The sequence below is a fragment of the Drosophila gunungcola genome (genome assembly GCF_025200985.1).
Source record: "Drosophila gunungcola strain Sukarami chromosome 3L unlocalized genomic scaffold, Dgunungcola_SK_2 000014F, whole genome shotgun sequence".
Lineage (NCBI taxonomy): Eukaryota > Metazoa > Arthropoda > Insecta > Diptera > Drosophilidae > Drosophila > Drosophila gunungcola.
In genome coordinates this window covers 365,719-385,964 of record NW_026453182.1, presented here as the reverse complement: position 1 = coordinate 385,964, position 20,246 = coordinate 365,719, and the positions used below count along the sequence as shown (strand labels likewise).

The 20,246-nt window shown below is 43.9% G+C and overlaps 6 protein-coding genes across 7 annotated transcripts; 1 reads left to right on the top strand and 5 right to left on the bottom strand.

Moving 5' to 3' along the window:
- Positions 1–10: 10 nt before the first annotated feature.
- Positions 11–1,803, bottom strand: LOC128260133 (SPRY domain-containing SOCS box protein 3-like). Its single transcript, XM_052992914.1, is given in 3 exon segments — positions 11–349; positions 351–502; positions 633–1,803. Coding segments are annotated over 3 exon segments (765 nt in total). The 5' UTR covers positions 930–1,803; the 3' UTR covers positions 11–33.
- A 129-nt stretch (positions 1,804–1,932) lies between these two features.
- On the bottom strand, positions 1,933–3,744 carry LOC128260122 (SPRY domain-containing SOCS box protein 3-like). The gene is made up of 3 exons (XM_052992899.1): positions 3,207–3,744; positions 2,359–2,920; positions 1,933–2,289 (listed from the first exon to the last, which is right to left on the bottom strand). The coding sequence occupies exons 1-3, from the start codon at positions 3,528–3,530 to the stop codon at positions 2,147–2,149; spliced, it is 1,029 nt and encodes a 342-aa protein (XP_052848859.1). The 5' UTR covers positions 3,531–3,744; the 3' UTR covers positions 1,933–2,146.
- An 826-nt stretch (positions 3,745–4,570) lies between these two features.
- On the top strand, positions 4,571–11,256 carry LOC128260108 (U5 small nuclear ribonucleoprotein 200 kDa helicase). Its single transcript, XM_052992840.1, is given in 8 exon segments — positions 4,571–5,261; positions 5,319–6,327; positions 6,330–6,488; positions 6,491–7,617; positions 7,619–10,061; positions 10,133–10,307; positions 10,364–10,646; positions 10,707–11,256. Coding segments are annotated over 8 exon segments (6,270 nt in total). The 5' UTR covers positions 4,571–4,673; the 3' UTR covers positions 11,193–11,256.
- Positions 11,257–12,426: 1,170 nt separating this feature from the next.
- LOC128260131 (ATP-dependent RNA helicase glh-2) lies at positions 12,427–15,154 on the bottom strand. Its single transcript, XM_052992911.1, has 2 exons — positions 14,759–15,154; positions 12,427–13,258 (listed from the first exon to the last, which is right to left on the bottom strand). The coding sequence occupies exons 1-2, from the start codon at positions 14,874–14,876 to the stop codon at positions 12,534–12,536; spliced, it is 843 nt and encodes a 280-aa protein (XP_052848871.1). The 5' UTR covers positions 14,877–15,154; the 3' UTR covers positions 12,427–12,533.
- Positions 15,155–15,812: 658 nt separating this feature from the next.
- LOC128260126 (E3 ubiquitin-protein ligase NRDP1) lies at positions 15,813–17,872 on the bottom strand. Of its 2 annotated transcripts, none has more exons than XM_052992903.1 (5): positions 17,667–17,872; positions 17,445–17,587; positions 16,934–17,378; positions 16,695–16,869; positions 15,813–16,368 (listed from the first exon to the last, which is right to left on the bottom strand). In XM_052992903.1, exons 1-5 carry the CDS (start codon positions 17,754–17,756, stop codon positions 16,265–16,267), a joined length of 957 nt encoding a protein of 318 aa, XP_052848863.1. In that variant the 5' UTR covers positions 17,757–17,872; the 3' UTR covers positions 15,813–16,264. The 2 variants fall into 2 exon arrangements, with proteins under 2 accessions (XP_052848863.1, XP_052848864.1); XM_052992904.1 differs by having other exon boundaries at positions 16,704–16,869.
- Positions 17,873–18,828: 956 nt separating this feature from the next.
- LOC128260134 (group XIIA secretory phospholipase A2) lies at positions 18,829–19,979 on the bottom strand. The gene is made up of 3 exons (XM_052992915.1): positions 19,787–19,979; positions 19,554–19,713; positions 18,829–19,481 (listed from the first exon to the last, which is right to left on the bottom strand). Exons 1-3 carry the CDS (start codon positions 19,874–19,876, stop codon positions 19,042–19,044), a joined length of 690 nt encoding a protein of 229 aa, XP_052848875.1. The 5' UTR covers positions 19,877–19,979; the 3' UTR covers positions 18,829–19,041.
- Between the last annotated feature and the right edge of the window lie 267 nt (positions 19,980–20,246).

Here is a 20,246-nt window from a genome sequence, read left to right as displayed (position 1 = left end):
TTTGGAAAGTTGGTATCACAACTAAAACACTGATCATCTGGAGCCATGAGGTGGCATGTCTAGGAACCAGTGCAATTTCCCCAATCCCGGTATCTGGCGCAGTACGAAAAGCTGGTGTGGCTTCTGGATGGACAATGTTTGGAAGGATCGAAGCAGCAGTGTATCAGGCACTGACGTGGAATTGATCAGCCTTATCACAGTTCTAAAGGACGTAGAGCAGACCATGGGATATATGTGTACGGTTGGATCCACGGGCACATTGGTGAAGGCCACGCCCAAGCTCCTTCGGTTTAGATAGAACTCCAAGTGACCGCGAGAGCGATCCAGGTACACACCAATCAGGCAGCCCGGAAAACTTTTGGCCATAGGACGACTGTTCGGCGCAGTGCTGAATGTTTCCAGAGTACGAGATGCCCCAGGAATGCTCATCGCTGCCCAAAGCCGAAACATATTTGAATTCATGTTGAGCGAGATCAACGCACTGCGTTCCGATGCCAAACATCTAGGAGGAGAATTGGAAAGCAGATTGTAGATAAGGCACAAAACCTAGGGCTGATTAAACTATATTTTTCCATTTTATCAGAGCTACCGCTACCTAGTTGATTTTCAAGACCAAAGATTAGCCCACTTACCACATCAGTGCCGACTAGAGGAGAGATAGGGAGCATCTCCCAATAGTGCACCATGCCTGGCTCCAGGGATCGGTTTCCCCTTACCATGGCAGTGCCCCGACTTCTGGTGGGATTGAAAACGATGTCTCCACCGGCAATCAAAGTATCCGACTGCCCATTGCTGTCCCATAGCCAGGGATTGGTGTTTACGACCCCAAACTTGCCGCATCTGCAGCTGGCCAAGTCGGGTATGTGACCCATGTGAGACCATATCTCTGTGGAGCTGGGGAACCTGCAGTCGCAGTACCTGGAAGTCATGCCAATTCCGATTGCAGGTGCACCAAATTCAGATTTAGCGGATGAGTAACAATTTAGAAGATGGTTTTGGAAAAACTTCCGATCACAACAGAAGGCAGTTTGTGACTAAGGCGGCTGCGCTTTTGAAAAAGTGAGATAATCGATCTACAATCCACAAGCTAGAGTCACTTAATCTCAAGAATGTCATGTAAATTAATTGGAAAACAAAAACGTAGTGAATCCAAATATTTTGTACTTAACTTTAATATATTTCGCTTTGACTTTCATCTATGCCGTTTTTAGTTACTTAAAAAACTTAAAAAAAATATATTTTGTTTTCGGAAGTGATTTTAACATCTAAAAATGTAATTTAAATTTAAATCATAATTAACTTAAATAAAATTCATAGAAGTTATATAGGTACTATTTTGGGTATGCAATTTTCCACATTAATTAAAATATTGTAATATTGATTGTTGTTGTAATTCAATACGTTATGTTTTTGGGCTTATGCCAGCTAACTTTTTTTTCAGGGGTTAATCACCGAACCCTGCCCTCAAGCAGATAAGAATAAACCGCCGACTTCAAATATATTGATATCGACGATGCTCAACACTTTTACCTGCGCGGTTTACATTCAAATTCAAATTCAAAAAATAAAAATCGACTGCATCCGAATAAATGGCTTATTGCTTGACGCTCCTGGTCAATTGAGGGTCATGTGCTCATAGTTTATTTAATTCCCATAAATTAAAGAGATATGTTTAATAACATGTTAATTATTTTTATGATTTTAACCCTTATGATTTCCTCTTATTAATTAATGTTTGTGATCTTGGTTTGCTTTATGATTGGTTTGATTATTTTTTTTACTGTACTTTTACTCCTTTTTTTATTTTTCCGCCTTTAGGTACCTCCATATTATTATTATTATTATGATAATTATTATTATTTTTATTATTATAATTATTTTATTTTTATTATTATAATTATTATTATTATTACTATCATTGTTATTATTATTATTAATACCTTAGATTTAAAAATATTATAATCACAAGAAAAACCAGAGTTTTTTGGTTATGATTTAGTTTCTTTTAATTTCGAAGACGGCTATTTACGAAGACGGCTTAACATAACGTAGATTAAACGTTGTTTTAACAGCTCTACTTAAAACATTTATATTTACGATCCTTGAGATAAATGCATAATAAATATTTTGATATGGTTTCTAGGTCCTACAGCAGGTAGTGGAAGTACTCGTCGCACATCTCGTGGACGGAAGCGGTGCGCTCCTCGTCACCACTTTCACTGCGCCGCATTGTGATCTTGTGGGCATTGGCGTACAAGTCGTCGTCGTCAACGCCTGCATCGTCCGTTTCTATGAGTGTAAAATGGTGGAAAGATTGATCGCATCGCTAGAGAAGTGATGGTGACTCAGTGATCTCACCTCGGTATTTTTGCTTGCGTCCCAACCTTAGCTTGGAGCTGGAGAGCACCGCCTCGTCGCCCAAATCCAATTCTTCTTCGCGAGAGTTGCGCGAGTAACGAACTGGCGGCGCCAGGAACCAGTAGGATTGCAGAATGCCCTTGAGGCCCGGCATCTGACGCAATTCGGCAAGCTTGAGCGGCTGTCGGGACAGAGCTTGGAAGGATCGCAACTGCAGCGTCACCGGCTGTGACGTGCAGTTGATCAGCCTTATCACAGACTTGGCCGCCGTGGAACAGACCATGGGATATATGTTCACATCCGGATCCGTGGGCACATTGGTGTAGGCCACTCCCAGCGACCGGCGGTTCAGATAGAACTCCAGGTGCCCCCGCGTCCGATCCAAGCACACTCCAATCAGGCAACCCTGCGAGAACTTCTGGCCGTAGGGCAGCTGCTCGCCGCAGTGCTGGATTCGGCCGGAGTACGAGAAGCCCCAGGACTGGGCATTGGTGCCCAGAGCCGAGACAAAGTGGAACTTAAACTGCCCTAGATTAACGCTCTCCGTTCCGATCCCGAACATCTACGAGGAAAAAGGGAAGACACATTGTTTACATTGAACTTTTGCTGGCTTATCATCTAGTTGGTTTGTCCACTGAGATTTCCTCATCCCGCTACGTCTGTTATCTTATCGCCGCGTTGTAATCTGTAATCCGTAGTACAATTCAGCCAACAATTAAGTTGTTTCCAATGGAATCGAGCACACCAGATGCCGCCGCAGGCAGTGTTCTATTTTCAGACGGCGACTTTGACTGACATTCATCTCGCCGAGCATTCCAACTAGTTGCCAAGCCGGGCTGATAACTCACCACATCTGTGCCGGCCAGCGTCGTTATGACGCGCATCTCCCAGAAGTGGACCATGCCAGGTTTTAGGGCCCGTTCTCCCCGCACAATCGCCGTGCCCTGGCTGTAGGTGGGGTGGAAGATGACGTCCCTGTCGGTCACAATGGCATCCGATTCGTCTGTGGCGTGCCACTTCCAGGGTCTCGCATTGCCGGGCTCATCCTCGCCGCAGCGGCACCGAACCAGGTCGGGTATGTGGCCCTTGTGGCTGGTGACCTCTATGGAGTTGGGAAAGGGGCAGTCGCAGAAGCCGGGGTTGCAGGCTTCTTGGTGCGGGGGCAGCAACATGTTGGCACTGGTTCTCACTGGTTCCCACAGGTTCTCCGGTTTCCTCGATGCTGATGACTTGTGACAGTCGTGTGCAATGATCTCGAACAGTCGACGGACCACAAATGTTTCCAGTTAAACCAGCTGCAGCCTCATATATAAGCTCATGACCGCCGGGATTCGATTTGACTGAACAATAAACAAAAACGATGCGTTGTAAATAGACGCCAGCGTCGCTGCCGGCGTCGACAATAGTGTGACCAAAGTGCTGGAAACTAAACTAAAAAATACCACTTTCATATAAAAGAATTACCGTTAGCTATATGTTTTATATTTAATTATTTTAATACTTAAAAAATAGGTGTTTTTGATAACCATTAATTGAATACACAGATAAACATCATTTTCGTTTACAATAATTAAACAAATTTAATACATTAAAACCTTACAACTTAAAACCATGGTGGTTATTATGTATTCCAAAAATTGTAATGTAATTTGGGCATAATAAATAATTTAAAAAAGAATATATTAAACAGCTATCATTATGTTCTTTGTAGTAAAGTTAAAAAATAAATGTATTAAATATATTTTTTAACTTACAAAAGTACCTCAAGGTAATAGTAAACAAAAATAATGATTCTTTTGGTTGCACTGCTCGACTGATTTAATTATTATTTATACTGAAATATAAACTAAAAACATTTTTTTAAAATCAAATAATTTTAAGAGTGGACCAAAAAAATACCAATACAAATCTTTTGTGTGAATGCCACTTCTGTGTGAACGATTCGAATGCAACTCTGTGTGGTGGCCAAACCACAAGCAGCGGCTTTTCACTACGATTAATTGAAAAATCTATAAAAATAAGTTAATTTAAGTATTAAAAAACTCTGCAAACTTATCAGCAGATATGGCGGATGCCGCAGCACGTCAGCTGCAGTACGAGTACAAGGCAGGTAAGTACGGAATCCCGCCCGGAAAAAACTTTCCCCTGTCCATGCGGCGTCTGCAAAAGATTTCACAAACATGTAAAATGTGTTTTTTATGTTTCAGAACTCCAATCTTGTGCTGCAAGCCGATGTTCGACTAATCGAAAGACCGCGACGCGATGAGGCCACCGGCGAGGTGTGTTCCCTCGTGGGAAAACTGGACGGGACCCGCATGGGTGATCGCTACCAGCGGACGAAGCCGGAGAAAACGGAGGAGCGCAAGGTGAAGCGCCAGAAGCGAGATGAGGCCCAGTACGATTTCGAGCGGATGAAGGGCGCCACTCTGCTCTCCGAGGGTATCGACGAGATGGTGGGCATTGTCTACCGGCCCAAGACGCAGGAAACCCGCCAGACCTACGAGGTCCTGCTCAGTTTCATCCAGGAGGCTCTGGGGGATCAGCCCAGGGACATCCTGTGCGGTGCCGCCGACGAGATTCTGGCTGTGCTGAAGAACGATCGCCTGAAGGATCGGGAGCGAAAAAGGGACGTGGACAGCTTGCTGGGCGCAGTCACCGATGAGCGCTTTGCCCTGCTGGTCAATCTGGGCAAGAAGATCACAGACTTTGGCAGCGATGCGGTGAACGCTTTGACTGCTGCCCCCAACAACGAGGAGCAGATCGATGAAACCTACGGCATCAATGTGCAGTTTGAGGAATCCGAGGAGGAGAGCGATAACGACATGTATGGCGAGATTCGCGATGACGATGCCCAGGATGAGGGCGAAGAGGCGCGCATTGATCACACCCTGCATGCTGAGAATGTGAGTAGTATAACTAAACTTAAGTTTCCTCTTAATAATTCGTATTCCCAACCACAGCTGGCCAACGAGGAGGCAGCCAATAATGTAAAGAAGGAGCGCTCCTTGCATCCCTTGGACATAGATGCGTATTGGTTGCAGCGCTGCCTGAGCAAGTTCTACAAAGATGCCATGGTGTCGCAGAGCAAGGCGGCCGATGTGCTCAAGATCCTCAAAGATGCCGCCGACGATCGCGATTGCGAAAACCAACTGGTGCTTCTGCTGGGCTACGATTGCTTTGACTTTATCAAGCAGTTGAAACTCAACCGCCAGATGGTCCTGTACTGCACCATGCTGGCTTCGGCTCAGACGGACAGCGAGCGGCAAAGGATTCGCGAGAAGATGCGTGGAAATTCCGCCCTGGCCAAGATCCTCCGGCAATTGGACACGGGAAAGGCAGAGGATCAGGATGAGAGTGAATCCCGGGGCAGCAAGCGTGGCAAGGGCGATGCCGAGGATGGTGGAGCGGCGGCTGCAGGACAGGTGGCCGGTGTGCGGCAGCTGCTCGAGTTGGACGAGATGGCGTTCACGCAGGGATCCCATTTCATGGCCAACAAGCGCTGCCAGCTGCCCGATGGTTCCTACAGAAAGCAGCGTAAAGGCTACGAAGAGGTGCACGTTCCTGCCCTGAAACCAGTTCCCTTTGATGCCAATGAGGAACTGCAGCCGGTGGACAAGCTGCCGAAATACGTGCAACCCGTTTTCGAAGGCTTCAAGACACTTAATCGCATCCAAAGTCGCCTATACAAAGCCGCTCTGGACAGTGATGAGAATATGCTGCTGTGTGCCCCCACTGGAGCGGGTAAGACCAATGTGGCCCTGCTTACCATGATGCGGGAGATTGGTAAGCACATCAACGAAGACGGGACCATCAATGCGCAGGACTTCAAGATCATCTACGTGGCTCCCATGAAATCGCTGGTACAGGAAATGGTGGGCAACTTTGGACGACGCCTTGCCTGCTATAATCTCACGGTCTCTGAGTTGACTGGAGATCACCAGCTGACCAGGGAACAGATTGCTGCCACACAGTGATTGTGTGCACACCGGAAAAGTGGGATATCATCACTCGCAAGGGAGGAGAGCGTACATTTGTGAGCCTTGTGCGATTGGTTATCATCGATGAGATCCATCTGCTCCATGACGAGCGTGGTCCGGTGCTGGAGGCCCTGGTGGCTCGTACTATTCGAACATTGAGACCACCCAGGAGGAGGTGCGACTGGTGGGCTTGTCTGCCACTCTGCCAAACTACCAGGATGTGGCCACCTTCTTGCGTGTGAAGCCCGACAAAGGCCTCTTCTACTTTGACAACAGCTATCGGCCGGTGTCCCTGGAGCAGCAGTATATCGGTGTGACGGAGAAGAAGGCCCTGAAACGCTTCCAGGTGATGAACGAGATTGTTTACGAGAAGACCATGGAGCATGCTGGACGGAATCAGGTGCTGGTCTTCGTACACTCGCGCAAGGAGACTGGCAAAACGGCCAGAGCAGTGAGGGACATGTGCCTGGAGCAAGATACCCTCGGTAGCTTCCTGAGGGAGGGTTCAGCCAGCATGGAAGTGCTGCGCACGGAAGCCGAGCAAGTGAAGAACACCGAGCTAAAGGAGCTGCTGCCCTACGGATTCGCCATCCATCATGCTGGAATGACCCGTGTCGACCGTACCCTGGTGGAGGATCTTTTCGCGGATCGGCATATCCAGGTGCTGGTTTCCACCGCCACGCTAGCTTGGGGTGTGAATCTCCCCGCTCACACGGTAATAATCAAAGGAACGCAGGTGTACAATCCGGAAAAGGGACGCTGGGTGGAGCTGAGTGCTTTGGATGTCCTGCAGATGCTGGGTCGTGCTGGAAGACCGCAGTACGACACCAAGGGCGAGGGCATCCTCATCACTAACCACAGCGAGCTGCAGTTTTACCTCTCCCTGCTTAACCAGCAGTTGCCCATTGAGTCGCAATTCATATCCAAGCTGCCTGACATGTTGAATGCGGAGATTGTGCTGGGAACCGTCCAACATCTGCAGGATGCGGTTAACTGGCTGGGATACACTTATCTGTACATCAGGATGCTGAGAAACCCCACGCTGTACGGAGTTTCTCACGATGCCATAAAAGCGGATCCTCTGTTGGAGCAGCATCGAGCGGATCTCCTGCACACTGCAGCCTGCTGTCTGGAGCGGAGTGGTCTCGTGAAGTACGATCGGAAGACGGGACACTTCCAGGTGACGGACCTGGGACGAATTGCTTCTCACTACTACCTGACCCACGAAACCATGCTGACTTACAACCAGCTGCTGAAGCAAACTCTCAGCGAGATTGAGCTGTTTCCGCGTATTTTCTTTGTCCTCCGAGTTTCGACACATTTCCGTCAGGGAAGAGGAAAAGTTGGAGCTGCAAAAGCTAATGGAACGAGTACCCATTCCAATTAAGGAGTCCATTGAGGAGCATAGTGCCAAGGTAAACGTCCTGCTGCAGGCATATATCTCTCAATTGAAACTGGAGGGCTTCGCCTTGATGTCGGACATGGTGTTCATCACCCAATCCGCTGCCCGTTTGATGCGGGCCATCTTTGAGATTGTCCTGACCCGCGGATGGGCTCAATTGGCAGACAAAACGTTGACGCTCTGCAAAATGATCGACCGAAGGATGTGGCAATCGATGACTCCACTCAGGCAGTTCAAGAAGATGCCCGATGAGATTGCCAAGAAGCTGGAGAAGAAGCACTTCCCTTGGGGTAGGCTCTATGACTTGGAGCCCCATGAACTGGGTGAGCTGATAAGAGTGCCCAAGCTCGGCAAAACCATCCACAAGTTTGTGCACCAGTTTCCCAAGCTGGAGCTCTCCACGCACATTCAACCCATAACAAGGGGAACACTAAGAGTGGAGCTCACCATCACCCCAGACTTCCAATGGGACGAGAAGGTGCATGGCGCGTCCGAAGGTTTCTGGGTGTTGATTGAAGATGTGGACTCTGAACTCATTCTCCATCACGAGTTCTTCCTGCTGAAGCAGAAGTACTCCCAGGACGAGCATCAGCTCAAATTCTTTGTGCCCGTTTTTGAGCCACTGCCGCCGCAGTACTTCCTCCGGATTGTCTCGGATCGGTGGATAGGTGCAGAGACCCAGTTGCCCGTCTCCTTCCGACACTTGATTCTGCCCGAGAAGAACATGCCACCTACGGAACTGTTGGATCTGCAACCGCTGCCCATTAGTGCTTTGCGGCAACCCAAGTTCGAAGCGTTTTACTCGCAACGCTTCCCGCAGTTCAATCCCATCCAGACGCAGGTCTTCAACGCGGTCTACAACAGTGATGAAAACGTCTTTGTGGGAGCTCCAACTGGATCCGGAAAGATGACCATTGCAGAGTTTGCCATTATGCGCTTGTTTACCACTCAAACGGATGCCCGATGTGTGTACTTGGTTTCGCAGGAGGCTCTGGCGGATCTGGTCTTTGCGGATTGGCATGGAAAGTTTGGTGCGCTGGACATAAAAGTGGTTAAATTAACGGGCGAAACCGGCACCGATCTGAAGCTAATTGCCAAGGGACAGCTGGTAATCACCACTGCGGATAAGTGGGATGTCTTGTCGCGCAGGTGGAAGCAGAGGAAGAACGTGCAACTGGTGAACCTATTCATTGTGGACGAGCTGCAGCTGGTGGGCGGAGAGGATGGTCCTGTGCTGGAGATTGTGTGCTCTAGAATGCGGTACATTAGCTCGCAGATTGAGAAGCAGATCAGGATAGTGGCCTTGTCCGCCTCGCTGACCGATGCCAGGGATGTGGCCCAGTGGCTGGGCTGTAATCCGAATGCCACCTTCAACTTCCACCCAAGTGTGCGGCCCATTCCGCTGGAGCTGCACATCCAAGGATTTAATGTCACCCACAATGCCACCAGGATAGCCACAATGTCCAAGCCGGTTTACAATGCCATTCTCAAGTACAGCGCCCACAAGCCTGTGATTGTTTTCGTCTCGTCCAGAAAGCAGGCCAGGCTCACGGCTATTGATGTCCTGACCTACGCCGCCTCGGACTTGCAGCCAAATCGATTCTTCCATGCCGAGGAGGAGGACATCAAGCCCTTCCTGGAGCGAATGACGGACAAGACTTTGAAGGAGACCTTAGCCCAAGGAGTGGCCTACCTCCACGAGGGACTGTCCGCCTCCGATCATCGCCTGGTGGAACAGCTCTTTGACTCCGGAGCTGTGCAAGTGGCTGTTGTCTCCAAGGACCTGTGCTGGGGCATGAGCATCTCGGCTCACTTGGTGATCATCATGGACACACAGTTCTACAACGGCAAGAATCATTCGTACGAGGATTATCCCATTACCGATGTGCTGCAGATGATTGGACGAGCCAATCGGCCCAACGAGGATGCGGATGCCAAGTGCGTGCTGATGTGCCAGAGCAGCAAGAAGGACTTCTTCAAGAAGTTCATCAACGAACCGCTGCCCATTGAAAGTCATTTGGATCATCGAATGCACGATCACTTTAACGCGGAGGTGGTGACCAAGACAATTGAGAACAAGCAGGATGCCGTGGACTATCTCACCTGGACGTTCCTGTACAGGAGATTGACCCAAAATCCCAATTACTACAATCTGCAGGGCGTCACGCATCGCCATCTGTCCGATCATCTATCGGAGTTGGTGGAAAATACGCTGAGCGATCTCGAGCAGTCAAAGTGTATCAGCGTGGAGGACGATATGGACACTCTGCCACTTAATCTGGGCATGATTGCGGCCTACTATTACATTAACTACACAACGATTGGTAAGTTGGCAAATGTTTACCATCCAATTATCTTTATTTTAGCCTAAAACGTTTTCTTTTTTTCCTTTTAGAACTCTTCAGTTTGTCATTAAACAGCAAAACGAAAGTGCGTGGCCTGCTGGAGATCATTTCGTCCGCCGCTGAATACGAGGATGTGGTGGTCAGGCACCATGAGGAGCAGGTTCTACGCACCCTGTCGCAGCGATTACCAAACAAGCTCACCGGGCCCAATGAAACGGCTCCAAAGTAAGTTATTCTCACTTTACTTACACCGGAAAACAATTTAACCCATCTCTTTTCAGGTTCAATGATCCACACATTAAGACCAATTTGCTGCTCCAGGCTCATCTTTCGCGTTTGCAATTGGGACCCGAACTGCAGGGTGACACGGAGCAGATACTTAGCAAGGCAATCCGACTCATCCAAGCCTGTGTGGATGTGCTGAGTTCGAATGGCTGGCTTTCGCCGGCTGTGGCTGCCATGGAGCTCGCGCAGATGGTCACACAGGCCATGTGGACCAAGGATTCGTATTTGAAACAGTTGCCGCACTTCAGTCCCGAGATTGTCAAGCGATGCACAGAAAAGGTGAGAAAAACATATAGAAACATCTTCGCTTTACTTATTTGCCCTGTGCGTATTTTTCAGAAAATCGAAACCGTTTTCGACATCATGGAACTGGAGGATGAGGACCGCACCCGCCTGCTGCAGCTCTCCGATTTGCAAATGGCCGATGTGGCCCGTTTCTGTAACCGGTATCCCAACATTGAGCTCAACTACGAGGTGGTGGACAAAGATCGCATCAACTCAGGCTCAACCGTCAATGTGGTGGTTCAACTGGAGCGTGAGGATGAAGTGACCGGCCCAGTCATCGCACCCTTCTTCCCGCAGAAACGCGAAGAGGGATGGTGGGTGGTCATCGGTGATCCCAAGACCAACTCCCTGCTCTCCATCAAACGGCTCACGCTGCAGCAGAAGGCAAAGGTCAAGCTGGACTTTGTGGCCCCCAGTCCGGGCAAACACGAGTACAAGTTGTACTACATGAGCGATTCCTACTTGGGTTGCGATCAGGAGTACAAGTTTTCCATCGAAGTGGGTGACTTCCAGTCGGAAAGCGAGAGCGAGTCGGATTAGTTATGTTAAGGAACATTAGTTGGGCATAGTCGCGCAAATAAAGATCAACCATTTTACAATTCAATCCCCTTAATTGTAGCAACAATTAGAAAACGATTCTTAATTTTTCTGTTGGTAAAAACCCTTTTTTAAAGCAACATTGGGAAACTTAAATTTAAATCAGTGCTCGGCATACATACTTCCTATGATGCCGATTGCGGTTTTATTCTGTTTGTGTCATGCTCTGCTGGTGCTCTGCTGCTGCTCAGCCACCAAAAATTATAGCTTATTAGGTAAAAGACTTGCCGCCCACTGATTTGAATTTTTGTACAAGTATTTTTAAGCAAAAATAATGCAAAAAATATATTCAACATTTACCAAAAAAGTGTATGGAATACAAAGCTAATTTTCTTACACTTTGGTTATTAAAAAGCTTGGAACTCAGGGTTAACTTATTTAAAGACCGATATTGTTTGTCTTAAATAACTTTCATGGGAACACATTTTAATTCACAGTAACTGCTATTAAAGACCTTTCAAATAAACTTCAAATATGAAAACTGGTCAGACCCAAGTCCTAAGGTGACTTGTTAGCTTTAAAGCAAAATTATATTTGTAATTATTAGAAACCCCAAGAAATAAAATCAAACAAATTTCCTATGTCGCTAATGGCTAGACTTTTGCTAGTCACAAGGAAAAGTAAATATTTATTTCCCGCTTATCAGGCTTATATGAAACCCAAAAACCAAATTTTTTAACAAACAATATCATTTTTAAGTTATTATCCGATAAAGAATTCGTTGTTATTTGTTTTCTACTCATAGTGTTAGGTATCAAAAAACGCGAATTCTTCAGAAGAAAATGATCCCATATGCGAAATCGTAGTTTTATAAAACAATGATACAAAAAGTACATTTTTTAGAAATGAATGACCAAGAAATATTTAGAATATGACTGATTTATACTTTTATGACCTAAATATCAGTATGACTTTACATAAAATAAAAAAGTCTTCGATAACTTTTAATTTTTAAGAAATGAAATACAAGTCTCAAATTTTTAATATTAAAAAGTTTTTCAACAAAACAATGTAAGGCATCAAAATGGTTTTAATTGCTTATAAACCGAATTCTACACTTGATTTTGGAACCTACTTATATTTGAATTATTCAAGATATGTTTACAATGACACATGTAAATGTTTAAGGGCTTTAGTATACTCACCATTAGCTGCCTATCAGTTATTCCAATTAATGTTCGACTCAATCATACATATTTATTTGCATATTTTAGACATTTGCACATAGGATTGCTGACAATGGATTAACTTGGAGGTGTTTTCCCTGCAAAGTGCACCATGCTCTTAGCGGCTAACGGAAACCGCTGACCCGTGGCTACTGCCCCGGTTGGCTCCTCCATTGGCGAAGGAGTTGCCCGAGCTGAAGTTGATGGTCTGTCCATTGGGCAGATAATACACCTGACTCAACGAGGCACCTGCGGCATTATTGGACCCAAAGGGACCGGAGTTCTGGGACTGAGTAGCCGTGCTGGCGGAGGAGGCACCGAAAGATCCATTTGCACTCTGCGATTGGAAGCCCTGCGCCTGTCCAATGGCCGCCGAGGAGGCGGAGTTCAGTCCATTGTTGTAGTTATTGTGGGCAGCCCCATTTGAGGCGGCCTGCTCCTGGTTGTAGCCATTTGGTCCGAGTGGTCCCAGGGGATTCAACTCAACATTGGCGTTGGCATTGCCGCCATCGGGTCCGGCTCCAACATCCACGCCCGCCTTGGTTCCTCCAGCTCCGGCCGATGTGCCTGCCTGCACATTTCCACCGAATCCTTGATTACCACCGAATCCCTGGTTGCCGCCGAATCCCTGATTGCCGGCAAATCCGAAACCGTTGCCAAATCCAGGATTTCCGGCATACCGATCACCAAATCCTCGCTGACGCTGACGCTTCACCCGCTTGTGGGTGACTCCTGATCCTTGATCCAAAACGGAACGAACGCGTCGCACTTGAGGGTTCGACTTCGGTTTGATGTACAAGGCAGATTCCACCACTACTTCCTCAATAGTGGCGCCTTTGGAGGCTGTAAGAAACGATTAAAATATAAATATAAATATCAGACTGTAGTAAATTATTGTCTTTTTTACTTAAAGTAGCTAAGAATACTTATCTTTTTAAATCTATGTTTGAATTTGTTATTTGACATTTTAAAACTGAACGATTTTAATGATACTTGTTAAAAAACTCGTATGTACATAAGGTCGGTTGTGTTATAAGAAATTTTAATCTCAGATAAAAATAAAAGAGAAATTCGTTTTTTTGATCCCATCACGTTTGTAAAAGTGACAAGGTTGAAAATTAAATATTTGATCAAAGGCAACAGTACGTATGAGTGATAAACTTTAAAGTCAATGCGTAGACCATAATCGCATTTTTTTGCTATTTTTTTTATTTTTGCAAGCCTTAAATGCACCAAAGCTCATAGTAAAAGGGGGTAAGAAAGGTCCTTAGATTTTTTCAAACAAAAATATGCCTTTAAAAACAATGATTAAAACAGAATTCAAACAAAAACAAGAAGGAAAGCAAACTTCGGCAAGCCGAAGTTCATATACCCTTGCAGCTATTGCATTAATTAAATACTTTTGAAAACATTTAAATTATGATGTACTTGAGTATGTGCTGAAAAACATTGAAACTATGATGATTTGCAGCTCAATTATTAGATAGTTATTTTATATATTTTTTATAGACGTCCGATTTTGATAAAATTTTTACCATAATTCTGAAATAATTAAACATTGCTATATGTCGAAGAACTAAACAAAAAATTAAAAAACAGAAAAGTTATAATTTTTTTCATTTATTTTTCCGATTGTTCCTATGGGAGCTATATGCTATAGTCGTCCGATTTTGATGAAATTTAAACCGTAATTCTGAAATATTAAACCATTACTATATCTCGAAGAACTAAACAAAAAATTAAAAAACAGCAAAGTTATAATTTTTTTTCATTTATTTTTCCGATTGTTCCTATGAGAGCTATGTGCTATAGTCGACCGATCCGGCTCGTTCCGACTTATATACTACCTGCAATAGAAAGACAACTTTTGGGAAAGTTTCATGCAGATAGCTTTAAAACTGAGAGACTAGTTTGCATATAAACGGACGGACAGACGGACGGACATGGCTAGATCGACTCTACTAGTGATGCTGATCAATAATATATATACTTTATAGGGTCGGAAACGTCTCCTTCACTGCGTAGCAAACTTCTGACTGAAATTATAATACCCTCTGCAAGGGTATAATAATAATTCCAAAAAAAAACGCAAGGAAGTTTTTGATTAACTTTGAACAAATGAAAATCAAAGATAGGTTATTTTTGTAATCTTCAAATTGTGTATACGCCAGGCTATATTTATTCTGCGCACAGTGTGAAACGTAATTACAAATTTAAAACACTTAAACAACAGATTTTGAGACTCCAAACCCACAGTTAAAGTACTTGTTCCATAATGCCAAGTTTTGATTTCGTCTGAGCAAATAGATATAGTTTATTAATTTTTAAGACCTCCAGACTTACGCAAATCATCCTCTCCGGTCTGGACCTGCTTCTCGTTTCGCTGCCTCAGTTGGGGGAATGCCGACACAGCTCCCAGGCAGATGAGGGCCACAATGAGCACCGGAACTGACAGATTCATTTCGGATTCTTCGATGGGTTTTCTTTCGGGGATCGCAGCTGGACACGTCCGCTAGCTCGGCCGCTTCGCGATCAACTGTGGGATGCCGATCGACATCAACTCTCACTTTTCAATCGCCACGGGGGCGTCCCCTTTTGTCGGTCGGAGGGCTCTAATTGCTTCTATCAATATTCAAAATGTTTTGGCAAAATCAAAAAAAAAAACAAAAAAATAAACGAGACAAAAACTAGCTTGTATAATCAAACGATTTTTGGCACATGTAACCAGATGCAAACATTTAATAATGTTGTATTATGTAGGAAAAAAACAACAGAACGGGTGTACAAAAGCCGAAACCGGTTAGCATCCAAAGCTCGTGGAGGAACTAGTTTGGTTTTCTTTTGTTTATTTTTTCTTAGCTCGGCGGTTGCTTCTCGTTTTTGTTGCTGTTCGATTTCCTTTTCGGTAAACAGATGTTGCCCAGAACTTTTACGGGTCGCAAGAGCGGAGGCGGAGTGATCTCCCCGATGTGTTGGTGCCCACGAGTGGTGGGCATCCCAGTGAACTTCTGTTTGGGATTTCTAAATGCAGCCGCTTTTCTGCCCTTTCAGCTGATAAGAAACCAGACCCATTCGTTTAACTTGAGTAATCATTTTTATTACTATTCCTAACCACGAAGTTGAGACAAAAAATTTCGAACTTTAAGAAAAATGATTTGAGAAAGCGTTAGCAATCGAAAATATATATATTTTTAAAACTTCACATACCAACATTTAAATATGCCTTTGCTTTTTTTTTTTTAGGAAGTAAACAAAAAATTTGTTTGCCTTGTGGTTCAAAACTGAATTTAAAATTATTTAGCCCAATAATGGTTTTACGACGAATTGAGAAATAAAATAATCTTAGTAAAAATCTAATTGCAGTACGTAATGCAACAAATATTAGGCATATACGTAATTCAAGTACATTTTTTATTATTTATTTTTTACATGTATTCTAAAAGTATTGACCATTTTGTCAAAACTTAAAGTAAGGTGTGCAATAAGAATTGAAACACGGATTAAGACACTCACAGCTACCTTTCATAAAAATTAGTTGAAGTGAACGATAACAAAGGGATAAGTGTTGAGATCGCTTAATCAAACATTTATTATTGGGTATGCGATTTTAATGGAATATGCGAAATTGTTTACGAACTAAATGGAAAAAAACAATGATCCGAAGTAAATGTATAATTTTTTGTACAACTTGAAAGTCGTCATGAGGCGCTTGAATGGTACGCTTTTCGAGCTTTTTCTTACACTATTGCTTCAATTGCTTACACTTAAGTTAAGGAATCAACAAAACTGAGCACTGTTCGATATAGTTAGCAGTTAACCTAGGATAAGTGGTTAGGCAGCGAATTGGGCCTACTCGATTCCATGGGCGAAGATCATGACCAGGCCGGGATCGATCATGACGTCCTCAGTCATATGGAGGTTGTCGCAGCTCAGAACGAGCACAGCTTGCTTGCCTGTGGATAAGTACATTAATATGTTTAGCCTGATATCAGAAAAAAAGCTTGTTACACAGAAACAAACATCAAACACTTTGAAATTTTCACAAACCCATTTTTACTTTTCCGTGATAATTGGGTGCGCCTGACTTAAAAGCCCATGAAAACGTATCACATACAGGTTCCGCAGTGTAGTTAAGAATACGAAAATCAGGTGCTTGGCAACGTTTTTATATAATAAAATATTTCGCTAAACCGCGGAACCATGCAGCTGACGGGTCATAACTTTTACTCGGGAGGTCCTAATTATATTCGGAAAAGTATAAATGGTTTTGGCTGTGTACCTGTGTTACCTGGAATGCGTCGACACACATAGTTGTCGTAGATTCTACGGTTGGTTTGTCGCGTTTCCAGGGAACTGAGTCCTCGTGGCCAACGTCGCTCGTGGCAGAATTCCATGAGACTATCCAGGATGTGTGGCGGACAGCCCGACTCGGACAAAGCGCGCTTGATCATCAGCTGTAAGATTTGTAAAAAGTTAAGCTACACAATGTCCCAAGTATATATATTTTCTATTCTCAACCTGCAGTGCATCGTCGGGCGTAGAGATCATTCCCCCCCAGCGTGTGACCCTGGCTCGGGGCAGCGTGCTGCTCCAGCGGATCACCTCGTCGCGCTCCATCTGGTCGGCTATGGCCCGCATCGCAGGATTGGAGACGCGCATGGCACGCATAAAGTCCTTGAACAGCTGCAGTTCCCGCTTCAGTTCGTTGATAGTCAGCTGCTGGTCTGTGAGCTCCGACTTGAGCTCGCCCATCTTCTCCGTCTGCTTGACGATCAGCGTGCGCAGCTCCCGGACGCAGTTGTGATCCTTAAGCTCGTCCTTGGGTATGTCGAAGCCGCAGCCTTTCTCGCAGGGAAACGGACGCTTCGGGTTGTGGATGCACTCCTCCAGATGGGAATTGTAGGCATCTAGTTTGAGGACGGCCGTGCAGCCGTAGGGGGCATTGTCACAGGTAATTGACAGTCTGGTTGGAAAGTATTAAATGTTAGTTTTGGCACAGGAGGAGGAGGAGGAGGTGGGTGTCCCTCACCTGGACAGTAAATTGCGCAATATGCGAGGAACTGCACGCAGGTTGGCGGTGGTCAGGGCGTTGCGATCCACCGGACAGGTGGGCTGTCGGGTTAGCCACTCATTAATGCACCCGCGACAGAAGGCGTGTTCGCACATCACGGCCTGAATCGGTAAATATATATAATACATATGGTGCATTTGGGTATATGTGTACTTTGCACGAACTGCAAACAAAACAAACCTGAAGCGGATCTTCCAGCACGCCGGAGCAAATCGGGCAGGTGAGTTCCTCATCCACCTCCCCCTGAAAGCGATTCACATCGTAGCCCATCTTAGGTCCTCAGCTCGCTGGCCATCCGCATAAAATTCGGTTTATTAATAAGTCTTTTCTGCGGATTGCAAAATCTTTCGCTGCGCTTGTTTCGTTTCAGTGTTGTGCGGTGTACCAATAAAAGCAGTGTTGGAGAATAGTGTTGGCACGTCAGCTTTTTTTCTTCAAATTTGGCTTTTTTTATATATTTATTAGCTTGAAATTATTTATTTGGCTTTTATTTTATATATTTATTAGCTTGAAATTATTTATTTAAGAAAACTTTATTATGTTAGGCTTCTTTAAAGATCTGTCAGCATATACACTAATAAAAAAACAATAGTAAAAATAATTATCTGATTATTGAATTCAAATTTTTATACTTCATATTTATATTAAATATTAAATCATAATTTAAAATTTAATGCGTAGTAAATTGCACGATTTAATATTAAATACTTTAATAATTATGAAAATATTAGATTAAAAGTAATGCCAATTTGATATCAACACATTTTAATTAATTTAATAAGGTTTAAACGTAAATTAAATTTTCAGATATTAAATCAATTAAAAAAAATCAAATGAATATTTTTGAAAAATTCTAAGTTATTTAATTTTTAATATTAAAAATATCTAAAATTTTTGAAAAATTCTAAATTATTTAATTTTTAATATTGAAAATAACTAAAAGCCGCAATTGGCGAAAATTGAAGAGCAAATATTTAAATTGAGTACAAAACATTTGTATTTACTAAGTTTTTTTTACCAGTGTAGGTACCATTGTTTTGTTATGTTTAAAATGATTGCTTTTTTATTTTGTTAAACGTGTTACCCCCAGTTTTTTTTTAAATTGTTAATGTATAAATGGTTTTTACTCAATATAAAAAGATTTTCATACCATTACCTCTTTGGCTGAAAGTATTTAATAAATATTTGGCGGGCTTATAAACTTTTTAAATAATTATGTACACGTATAGACTAAGTTTTCCAAAAACATCACATCTTAGCACATTTGAGTTAATAGACCACGTCAATGTAAATCTGTTTCTGTGGCGATTAAAGACCAAAACATTTTTATAAATAAAACATATTTCTTATAGGTAAAAATATCAATGTATTTAACAGTCTGAACCGTTCGCATGCCACAATTTGGTATACAATTATGAAATTCGTCAAAAGGAGTCTAAAGGCTATAGACACCCGTTCATAAACTAACACAACACAGGTTAACGAAAACATTTAACGCGCACTTATCTAGATAATACCCCATGTGCCCCGCACCCTCGTGAAAAGTGATCCGGTACTATATCTCGTTCCGATCCTTCCAGCCGTACTTCTGGCGCTGCTGCTTCTCCCTGCTGCTGCCCTTGTTGCTGTTTCCATTGTAGGAGGAGGTCTTTGGAGGAACACAGTAGCAGGATCTCTGCTGGGAGTCCAGATAGGACCTGCAGCCCAGAGTTAGGGTGCCGGTAAATAGCATCTTGGCAGCCGCCTTGCATCCCTTCATCATAAGATCGCTGGCAATGGACTTCTCGTAGCTATCACAGTATTTGTAGAGGCACCTCTTGAAATCCAGGTCGCACAGCTCCTTATCGCTGTTGCAGGTGTCGTAGCAAATGTCATGATCATTGCAGCATGTCTCCATTTCCTTGGCGGGCAGGTAATCCGTGCTGATCCTCAAGCCCAGCGAACCACATCCGTCGGCCGTGGGAGTATAGAACTTATTCTGAACCGCCCGAGGGGCTGTAAAATCGATCATACATGGAGTATATATAGACGCCGGGAAATTTACATAATTCGATTTGCGTCACATACCTGGTCCTCCGATATCCGGAGCGGGGCATTGGTATACGCAATTCTCGTCCACTGCCGCATCGAATACCTCGTGAACCGTGCGAAATTTGCGCACCAGAACTATCAGGTTCTTGAACACGTCACCAAATATTGCCTCCGCCGCTATAATGGCATCCCTTAGCTAAAATCCGGGGGGAGAGATACAGGAATACAGATATCATCTATTACAGATTCTCAAAGATGATGTGTTTTACATGGACTATTGTGCTGGATCCGTAGCCGGAATAGGCGTATGTGAGGAAAGTTAGGAGGTATATGGCCACCTTCATCCAGGAGAACTGCATTTTTGGTTTATCTTATTTGTATTCCGTTTGAAAAAGGTGAGATATTTGTTTTGAGCGCATAATAATAAACTATCCTAGAGATTCTTTTTGCAATGTGACCGGGGTCAAATTATTAAAATATACCATCCGGTTCAGGAAAATATACCAACTTAAATACTTGGTAATTTTAAAAATTTAACGGAAATATACCACTAAAATAACAGTTTGAAAACAAGACGTCAAGTCTTAAACTAATTTATTGTTAAGTTTGTTAACATCTGTTCAACCACAATGGTTTTGAATAACATTTTTCATTCATATTTTGTTACAAAAGGTAAAAGTAATAATTGTGTATTTTCATACAGTGGCGCCATCTGTTACACGAGTAAAT